General features: G+C 35.3%; 2 protein-coding genes across 2 annotated transcripts; both read right to left on the bottom strand.

Annotated features, from left to right (window-relative positions):
- Nucleotides 1-269: 269 nt before the first annotated feature.
- Nucleotides 270-3,836, bottom strand: LOC116131714 (protein SIEVE ELEMENT OCCLUSION B-like). Its single transcript, XM_031417379.1, has 8 exons — nt 3,571-3,836; nt 3,384-3,488; nt 2,776-3,224; nt 2,565-2,674; nt 2,310-2,452; nt 1,726-2,217; nt 1,369-1,642; nt 270-499 (listed from the first exon to the last, which is right to left on the bottom strand). The coding sequence occupies exons 1-8, from the start codon at nt 3,760-3,762 to the stop codon at nt 270-272; spliced, it is 1,995 nt and encodes a 664-aa protein (XP_031273239.1). The 5' UTR covers nt 3,763-3,836.
- A 1,874-nt stretch (nt 3,837-5,710) lies between these two features.
- Nucleotides 5,711-8,638, bottom strand: LOC116131729 (protein SIEVE ELEMENT OCCLUSION C-like). The gene is made up of 7 exons (XM_031417393.1): nt 8,461-8,638; nt 8,236-8,343; nt 7,704-8,149; nt 7,436-7,545; nt 7,206-7,339; nt 6,473-6,961; nt 5,711-6,372 (listed from the first exon to the last, which is right to left on the bottom strand). The coding sequence occupies exons 1-7, from the start codon at nt 8,635-8,637 to the stop codon at nt 5,767-5,769; spliced, it is 2,070 nt and encodes a 689-aa protein (XP_031273253.1). The 5' UTR covers nt 8,638; the 3' UTR covers nt 5,711-5,766.
- Between the last annotated feature and the right edge of the window lie 1,860 nt (nt 8,639-10,498).

The raw sequence follows: 10,498 nt of genomic DNA on the forward strand, positions 1-10,498 counted from the left end.
GACGATTGGCGTCCATAATACTGATTTGAGATGTCTTATCTGTGTAACAAGGTTTTCAGTCTACAAACTACTTGTTTATAATTCGAATGTAATTTATAGGAGATATTTATAATTATAATTCTATTTCAGTAAATAAGATACCAAGATTTCATTTTGTTAAAATAATCACAAACTGCAAATACATATATTTATTTGCCAGGGAACAGTTATTTTTATTTTAGTATTACCTTCAACTCAGAGCAGAACACTCAAATTACATTCATTCATCACTACAAACTTTTAAAGAGGCGCTTACAATTTTGGCATACAACAATTGACCCATCACCATCAGCATAAGGAATGAGCTTAGAGTGACTACAATGAGCAGTAAGATCTGGCGGTTCAACAAAAATAATTGCATCAATGAGTCCCAATGTGCCACATTTCTCCCATTCTGGAAACGGTTCAAGTACTCCATCAGTACTTCCTTGAACCCATATATTCGATGATAAACCTTTACCTATCACAGCCCAACCATTGTTCCGTTGTCTGTAGTCAGTAATGCTGACACCTCTCTTAGAATATGATCGTCATCAGCCATCTTTCTAGTCGGAGTTTTGATCTTCTCACACTCTCCAACCGGAACCAAAAGAATTGTATTTTGTGAAAGAGAGAACGAAATTAGTATGCATTTCTTCATTGATGACAGTTAAAATGTTTCTCACTTGTTCACTTGGGTTCTTCTTCAACATACACCACATCGAGTTGCAAGCCATTACCCTAATTTCATTTTTAGCATGAATTTTCTATCCAATGTAAGTTGTCACTTCCATAAAGGCAAATATCCTGCCTTCTTCAACCTGACATAAAGGAATTAGTAATTAGAAGTAAAAATTTAATTTGAAGTATTTGTATGAGTGATGATGCTTCTTAACTGTGAAGTCATGTGTCTTACCCATTTAGCCAATTGTGGATCAATTCATCAATCATAAGTTGCAGAGTCCAATTCTCCTTTTCCCAGAGTTGAATTTCTTTGAAACTGAAAATGGATAACCCGGGCGCCCATATCAATACCATATCAAGTGCATTTGAGTGTGTTACCATCCTTTGAATCCAACACTACCAGATGGGTTCATCCTTGAACTTCCACTCTTGTTTTATGAACTTTACCACTGCTGAATCAAGTGATTGGCTGCCAAACCGAAAACCATGGCAAATAGTTGTATAAAAGATCAAAACTTTCCTTTTCAGCATTAGTCCATGTATCCGAAAATGAGATGGGACCCATACAATTTCATAACATTCCCTCTAAATTCTTGCTGTGTGGATGATCATATGTGGTGAACCAACAAAAATAGTTCCTCCAATGGAAGGGCTCTGTTGCCACACTCTTCCCATGTTGCATTTTAGAGTGCCACATACTCTCTAACCGCACCCAGAAGAACCACACCAGTGCCAAGTCTTGCAATGTGTTACTAAGCTTCTCCACAGTAATGGTACTGATGTTTCTCCTAACTTTCTCTTTGGGGTTGCTCTTCCCCACGTATAGCATCTCTAGTTGAATATTTGCAGCTTGTGCAACTGCCTGTGCCATTGCTGTGAATTTCCTGATCCATTCTATGTCTTCTCCACCATACAAGCATATGCACTTTTCCTCTGCTATCTGAAATTGGCCCCCAAAACATATAATTATTCAGCCCAATAAATTAAGTGTAAATTTATAAAAGATGTAGAAAGTATAGATACCCAAACTGCGATGGCTGCATCCACAGAGTCTGCTAACAACTCAAGTCTCCAAGATTCTTCCTTCCAAAGAGCTTCCTCCCTAGCGCTAGTAAAAGGGAATGCAAGGCTTCCCCAAATCCATAGCATGTGGAGGGCATTGTTGTTGACCACTTTGCCTTGTGGATCCAGCACAACAAGAATAGGCTTCTTGTTGAACTGCCACACTTCCTTGATGTATTTGATCACAGCCGGGTCAATCATTGTGTGGTTATACACAGAGTACCATGGCATTTGATTCTGGAGAGTCTCAAATTTTTCTTGCTTTTGCTCGGTCAATGGAGTTGACCTATCCACAACTGGGATCCACACAACCTCGTACTGACTTTCTGTCCTTGATGGATGCTGACGTGACTCTTGATACATTTGCTCTAACATGAATATCTCCTCAGTGGACACATCCAGGTCTGAAATCAGTAGAAGAACATTTTTCCTCCTCAACACTTCGATGTTAGCCTGTTTACGTCATAATGAAGTACATATTATTTCGATTCTCCTCAATCTTGATATATAATTCGTTTACTTAAAATAAAAAGAAATTAGCAAACCCTTCTCTTGGTTGCACCCTCGAGGAGCGGCAGTTGATCGTCCTTGGTATAAATCAGTGCCCTCAGAACCTTCATGTTGTCCATGTGCGGTGATTCCATCAGTCGCACAAGTGTTTGATATGCTTCAATATGCCTTTTCTCGTCTGCATTTCATTCACTCTAAAATTATTAGTAACCTCTTCACATATATAATCAAAATAAATAAATGGAAATTGTTTACTTCCTTTCCATAATATTTGAAGTGGAAAGACTCACCAATGAGTTGATAACAGAGATTGAGCTGCTTCTTAAGATGGGTGTGTATGCTGCCGACTTTGTGGGCTAAGCTTGATAGTTCCCATGCCTCAGTTGTTGATGTTATGAACCTGATAACAGCCAAGAGAATCGGCAGTAAAAATTGGGCTGCTTTAATTTTATGATTATACTGAGAGCAAACGTGGAATGATAATGATCAGCAGAAACATACTCGAAACCCATGCCAACGAGGCCCATAATTTGTGAAGCACAAGCGACAATGCTGCGGATGGTCCAGTAAACGGCAGTAGGAATGTGGGCTGTGGCAGTTAACATTGCTGGTGTGTCAGGGCTAATGTACTGAGATGGAAGCTCTTTGAATTCAACAATGCATTTGGTAACATCTAGCATGGCCTTGATGAGGTTGCTAAGTGCCTCAAACTTTGGTTTCAAGGAGTCAACGCGTTCTAGTATCTCTGGCAGTTGCTTGAGGAGTGCAACCGATTTGGCAAGTGAGTTGGTCGGGTAAAGTTGTGCCACCACCCAGAATTCCCCGTAGTTCAAAGCAAATGCAGCCAAGGCTAGCACCACTTTAGCATCCCACGCATAGCTTGTAAGAATGTTGAATATTCCCAACGTTGTTGCGTGTGCATCTCCACCAACAGAACATTTGCAGGATATCTATATAATCAATGAATAAATTAGTTTCTGTTGGTTTCCAAGCTAATTTCTGAAATGGTAGTAGTAGTGCCATCTCCATCGATGTGAAAGTGGGTAAAGACTAAAAACTTGAAATAGATAAATTTTCAACACAATGAAGAATAGGTGATGTTTGGAAACCTCGCAGGAAATTTTATTGATGGTCATTGACAACAGATCGAGCATGTCGAAAAAGTCAGCTTGGAAAGCCTTATCATCCAACACATCCAGTTGTGCTTGTGTTCCCTGCATAGTCATAAAATTGATCAGCGACGCCGTGAATGTGGAATATTAATAGCAAATCAAATGCTAGAGACAAGATTTATACCATATCAAAGCCAGGGACACTGGGGGTGGCACGTCGGAAGATGTCCTCAATGATGTAAAGAAGAGGTTTGACAGCAAATTCACGGCCATCAGGAGCATGAGTGGCCTGGACTTGCTTCATCATTGCATTGTCATCTGAGGTTGAGAACATATGGCGTTCCCTGAGTTGCATTCTGTGCGGTACAATCTCCATTGAATTGCTAAGATGTTTTAGATGATGGATAATAGAGGAAGGGATGAGAGAAAGGCTTTGGTCTGCATTTGGTTTACCTCTCTAAGTCGTATATATAGTTCAGTAAATGGAATAAAGGCTCATTGGATGTGCTACCTTACTTCCAATTTGGTTTTAAACATAAAGTACGACCAAAGGATTAAAATTCCGGATGAGATTAAGCAATGGTCCAGTTAACTATATCTTCTACCTTTACTGTATGAAAGGTTAGTCCTGAGAATCCTACACCAGAAACGTTACCTAACTTTAATCCATACACAACACATGTTACATTATTATATATGGTGTTAAATAAAAATATATTACAATAATGAATAGACGCTTGTTTTTATAATTAATATTTTCAGGTTTTTTTTATATTAAATTGTGGTATAAATAAATATATTATATATTATATATTACATATATACTTTCCCTTTAGCTGGAGGCAATTTCTTACTTCTCTTGAATGTCAATTAACTTGAATCCATGCAGATAACACGTCCTTCGTTATTGCCAATTTCCTTGTTAAAATGTATATGGCTCTTTTTGCTTTTTCTCACCTTTTCTTTTTTCGTTTTCTTCTTCCAAAAGATTGCCCCTGGAATGCTGCTTCAGGATTCCAAGTAGAGTTAAGAGGGTGGAATTAACACCTCATTAAAATACGCTAAAAAGCAATTAAATATACTGCTTTGAACCTGTGAGATTTATAGGTATCCTTCTCTTGCTTTCATGTCTATAACTATGATAATAACACAGTTTGTGTAATACAGAGAATGGTAGCAAAACCTGATTTTAGAAGGACAAGTGCTAAATCTGACATTCCAATTTTGTGACATAAGCAACCATGCATCATTAAAGCAAAAAAAAAAAAAAAAAAAAAAAAAAAAAGAAAAGCTAGCAGAATAATAATTGATGAGATGCAAAATGTTTTGTTCATTCTTCATGTTACTTTTTAAGCTTTGTACTGCTTCCTTCCTTGCACCAGAGGTTTCTAATAATCCGAACCAGGCAATATGAAGAATAGTGTCCAAAAGGTTGTGGAAAAATCTTAAAGACTGTGAAGGAAGATCTGTTGGGGTCTACCAGCAGCTTAACTGCATAGGAAATTTTGGAAACGTTATTCATGGCCTAACCATGGGACCCCATAAGTTACCTTATTAAAGCCTGCAAATGGAATTCTCTTCTTTGCTTAAAGTGAAGAATTGAAGCATTAGCTTCATTGTCCATTTGTCTCTTGCCCAACAAAGTAAAAGCTTGATCAAATCAGAGACCTTGACTACTTCTCTTAACATTTGAGCATCAAGTACTTGCCTAAAAACTATGTTTCCAATATGTGAGAAAGACATCAAGATGATATCCCTCTGTCTTTCTTACCCTTGTTAAAATACAGTAATAATGATGATGACCTTCAAGGTTTCAGAACTCCATGGAGCTGAAAAATTCGGGATTTTATGGCGTTGGGCTCTACAAAAAGTTGGGAAATCAAAAGGCTGCAACTTAACGAAGCTTGTTGCATCATCCCTTTTCTCAAAAACTTGTAAAACCATCTGATACTGATTTGGGTTTTATGGATTATAATCAATGTAAATCTATCTCAGATTATTTACAACTTGTCGTTTGAATGTTAAATGATTGCAACAATGGCTTTTCATTTATGCTTTTAATCTATGCCACACTTCTTAATAGTTCACTGACGATTGGCGTCCATAATACTGATTTAGAAATGACTCGTCCTTGATATCTGTGTAACAAAGGTTTTTCAGTCTACAAACTACTTGTTTATAAGATGATTTTTTTTTTTTTCGAATGTAATTTATAGGAGATATTTATAATTATTAATTCTATTTCAGTAAATAAGATACCAAGATTTCATTTTGTTAAAATAATCACAAACTGCAAGTACATATATTTTATTTGCCAGGGAACAGTTATTTTTATTTTTAGTATTACCTTCAACTCAGAGCAGAACACTCAAATTACAAATCATTCATACACTACAAACTTTTTAAAGAGGCGCTTACAATTTTGGCATACAACAATTGACCCATCACCATCAGCATAAGGAATGAGCTTAGAGTGACTACAATGAGCAGTAAGATCTGGCGGTTCAACAACATATATAATTGCATCAATGAGTCCCAATGTTGCCACATTTTCTCCCCAGTCTGGAAACCGGTTCAAGTACTCCATCAGCTTACTTCCTTGAACCCATATAATTTCTGATGATAAACCTTTACCTATTACAGCCCAACCATTGTCTCCGTTGTCTGTAGTCAGTAATGCTGACACCTCTCTTAGAATATGATCGTCATCAGCCATCTTTCCTAGTCGGAGTTTTGATCTTCTCACACTCTCCAACCGGAACCAAAAGAATTGTATTTTTGTGAAAGAGAGAACGAAATTAGTATGCATTTCTTCATTGATGACAGTTAAAATGTTTCTCACTTGTTCACTTGGGTTCTTCTTACCAACATACACCACATCGAGTTGCAAGCCATTACCCTTAATTTCATTTATTTTAGCACTGAATTTTCTAATCCAATGTAAGTTGTCACTTCCATAAAGGCAAATATTCCTGCCTTCTTCAACCTGACATAAAGGAATTAGTAATTAGAAGTAAAAAGTAATTGAATTTGAAGTATTTGTAATGAGTGATGATGCTTCTTAACTGTGAAGTCATGTGTCTTACCCATTTAGCCAATTGTGGATCAATTTCATCAATCATAAGTTGCAGAGTCCAATTCTCCTTTTCCCAGAGTTGAATTTCTTTTGAAACTGAAAATGGATAACCCCTGGCGCCCCATATCAATACCATATCAAGTGCATTTGAGTGTGTTACCATCCCTTTTGAATCCAACACTACCATGATGGGTTCATCCTTGAACTTCCACTCTTGTTTTATGAACTTTACCACTGCTGAATCAAGTGATTGCGGCTGCCAAACCGAAAACCATGGCAAATAGTTCGATAAAAGATCAAAACTTTCCTTTTCAGCATTAGTCCATGTATCCGAAAATGAGATGGGAACCCATACAATTTCATAACTTCCCTCTAAATTCTTGCTGTGTGGATGATCATATGTTTGGTGAACCAACAAAAATAGTTCCTCCAATGGAAGGAGCTCTGGTTTTGATACCAAAAGAATGACTACTTTGTCTTTCAGTTCAGATACACCTAGCTGTCAATTAAAATAAATGAAGCCAAATAGTTTAAAATCTGAAGAGGCTTATACAATGGTTCTTTTGGTAGTTTAAGTCATGTGATCTTTCAATTAAAATAAAGGAAACAGAGCAACAACTTAACATTTACTGAATTCTAAAGTTTTTATTCTATATAGTTGGATACTATTTGAAGGTGTGCTGTGATTAAAATCTCTAAAATTATGGCTGAACAAAAGAAAAAGGAAAAAAAAGAATAAGTACCTTTGCTTGTGTTGGGCAATTCTTGAGTGGTAAGTCATTCTTTAAAGCAAATAACAGTCCAAGCACCTCTTGGTTGTCTGTGTGGGACTCCTTGTCCTTGAAAGTATCTATAAGCTTCTGATACATCTTCATCTCTGCAAATTTTATGAAAAGAAAAAAAATATGCACAATTCAAATTTCATGTAAAAGTGAACTCCTATTGAATTACTCAAAAGTACATAAACAAGAACCTATATCTCGATGACATTCATCCACTTGCCGTCTGAGGTGACTGTAGATCCCGCTCAACCTATATACCAAACTTGAGAGCTCCCAAGCTGCAATTGTTGAATTTGAATACCTGAAGAATAATCAATACATGATATGAGCATCAAACAAATGAATTAGATCATCAAACACTAAATAATTCTTTGAAGGCTAAATATCTTGATAGAATATCCTAAACAAAATTAAGAAGATCAGAATATTAGTAGGGATAATTGAAGGGAAAGAACATGCACTTGCTCAGGCTTCATGGCAATCAAGTCTTTGATACTAGAAGAACAGACCAATGTGCTTCTAGTGATCCAGTAAGCAGCAAAGAAAATCTGAGACTTTGTAGCGGAAATAATCTGAAAATCTGGTATTACATGAGCAACCGGCAGGCCTTCAAACTTAATTATACACCTGGTCACATCAATCATCGTCTTAACCAACAAACTTAATGCTTTAAATCGAGGCTTCAACTTGCTGATGCTGCTTGGCCATTGTTTGAGCATTGCAACCGATACCGCCAAAGGATTTTCCGGGTATAGCTGCATTGTGAGCCAGAATTCACCATAGCTTGTTGCAAATGCTGCAAGTACTAAAACCACTTTTGCATCCCATCTATAATTCCCTAGCAAATCAAACATGACCATGGTCCTTGTATGAACATCTCCTTCCCCACAACACTTGCAGAGTATCTGGTATTACCAAAAATGTACTAAATTGATCATTTATGTAAATGCTTGATAATTGTTAGCAATAAAGAGGAAGAAAGATTAGAAACCTCGCGAGATATTTTGTAAATGGTGTATCCCAGCGGTTCTTGTGACCCAACAATTTCAATAATGCTTTCATTATCCATTGCAAAGGCATCGCTATGAATATCAGAAACCTGAAAATTCATTTAAAAATTTAATGCTGTTAATGACGAAATTGCAGACTAATACAAAAGGAACCTTTAAAAACATCTTTTATATTCATCAATTGGTCAGAATAAGCAGGGAGTTACTAGCACTTCTGATGTAGTAGCAAAGCACATGATATTCTCGGTGACTCGAAGCAATTGCTCGGATTCAAGACGGCGACCATCAAGGTCATGGGTAAGAAGGAGTTTCTTTATGAGAACGTCTCCTTCTAGAGACGATGCTGAACGTGGCCGCCATTGATGGCTTATGACTGAGTTCATAGTGAATGAGATAGTGAGACTAAGGCAAAGTAATGCATGGTCTGAGGTTTTCTATGAACTCATCTAGTTAACATACTACGTTATTTATGAGACTTTGCTTGGCCCGGCAACAACGTTACTATTTGCCCGCATCTGATTCTTTTTGTCTGACACTTAACTGTGTGCTTTTACGATTTTATTAATCTGAAAGAACTTATTTTGTAACTAATTTTTATGACAAGACCTTCAAAAGAAGAGGATTTTCCAGCTTTTTCAACTGTAGGCTAGAATCAGTCAATTCAAAGCCTTGTGTTTTGCACTTTTTCTGGAGAAGTGAATGTAGTAATTAGTAAAATATATTTTCTTTTGACCCCAAAATATTCATTAAGAGTTTTCATGAAAACGTGTGGGCAGTGAAACATCTAAAAGAAGACATCAAAATGATCATATCTGCTCAAGATTAGCCACATAATTATTAAAAGAACATTCTAATATATGATACGGTCCATCCCAAATTTAGAATTTCTTCAATTAAGTATACCCACTATAGTTTGATCTTTGAAGTAAATTGAAAGACAGACTCCAGAATCTATAGAAAAAGATAAAAGTGTTTAACATTATTCGAGCGGGAGGAAAAGAAAAGGTTGCATATTTACAGAGAAGGCACATAAAATTGAGCAACCTGTAAAGCAACTGCAACTGGGTGCGCTCATCTTACAAACTGGCTTGAATCTAGACTGCGTGCTCTTGATTACCTGAGCGGCGCTTGGGGTTTGGACTTTTATAGGCGTGTTTGTCTGAGGTGAGGTTATAAGCTGGTTAAGCTCTAAAACCAACTTATAAGTTGTAAAACCAGTTTATAAGATTTAAAATCAAGTTGGTTTGTTTATTTATAATTTTTTTTTTTTTTTTTTTTTTTTTTGGTCTTAAAAGCTGGGATTATAAGTCAAAAAAATTAAGTTGGGGAACCCTCTTTTTTTTTTTTGGTTTATATAAGCTACTTTGACTAAATATTTTATCACATTATCCCTATTTAATTCTTTATATTTGTTCAGTAGTTCATTTTGTATAAAGAATCTAAAAATTGTTCATATAATTTTTTAATAAAATATTTGTCTATAAAGTATTTGTTTATTTAATTCTAAAATTAAATTATATTGTAATATGATTGAAATATATTTTGATAATATTATAGTAAAAAACTGAATTAATATAATTTATTGTTTGATAAAATAATATAATATCATTTTTAATCATTTTAATAACAAAATGTATTTATAAGCCAGATTTTACCAAACGCGTCAATTGCTTATCAGTCACTTTAAGCATTTTAACTAAACACGTAACTGCTTAAATTTCGAATGCTTATAAACTAATTTTCATAAGTTCGACAAAACAAACTCTAAGAATGGAACGTCTTTTCCTGCTTATTTAAGACACTGGGTAACATTATCTTTTTTTTTCTTTTCTTTCCCTTTATCTTTACCTTTTGATGGAGAATATATTACTTTATTTTATTTTTCTTAATTCCTACAATTATTAGTTAAATTTAGATTATTAACCATGAATTATGATTTAGGGCATGATTAATAGACAAGAGAGAAAATTCCAAAACAAAAAAGTAAACCAACTTCATATATATATATATATATATGTGTGTGTGTGTGTGTGTGTGTGTGTGTGTGTGTGTTTTAGGTTTCTGTTGTATTTTACAAGTATCAAATTCACCTTAAACACTTCAAATATAAAATAATTTGTTAATAATCTAATGTTCTAAATATCAAGTCATTTCAACTTCAAGTTTGACGTATATAATTTCAAGTTTTATGTTATAAGTTTCAATTATAATCTATAGGTTTTAAATAGACTTTAAATGTTTTAA

The sequence above is a fragment of the Pistacia vera genome, unplaced genomic scaffold, assembly GCF_008641045.1.
Source record: "Pistacia vera cultivar Batoury unplaced genomic scaffold, PisVer_v2 Contig240, whole genome shotgun sequence".
NCBI classification, from domain to species: domain Eukaryota; kingdom Viridiplantae; phylum Streptophyta; class Magnoliopsida; order Sapindales; family Anacardiaceae; genus Pistacia; species Pistacia vera.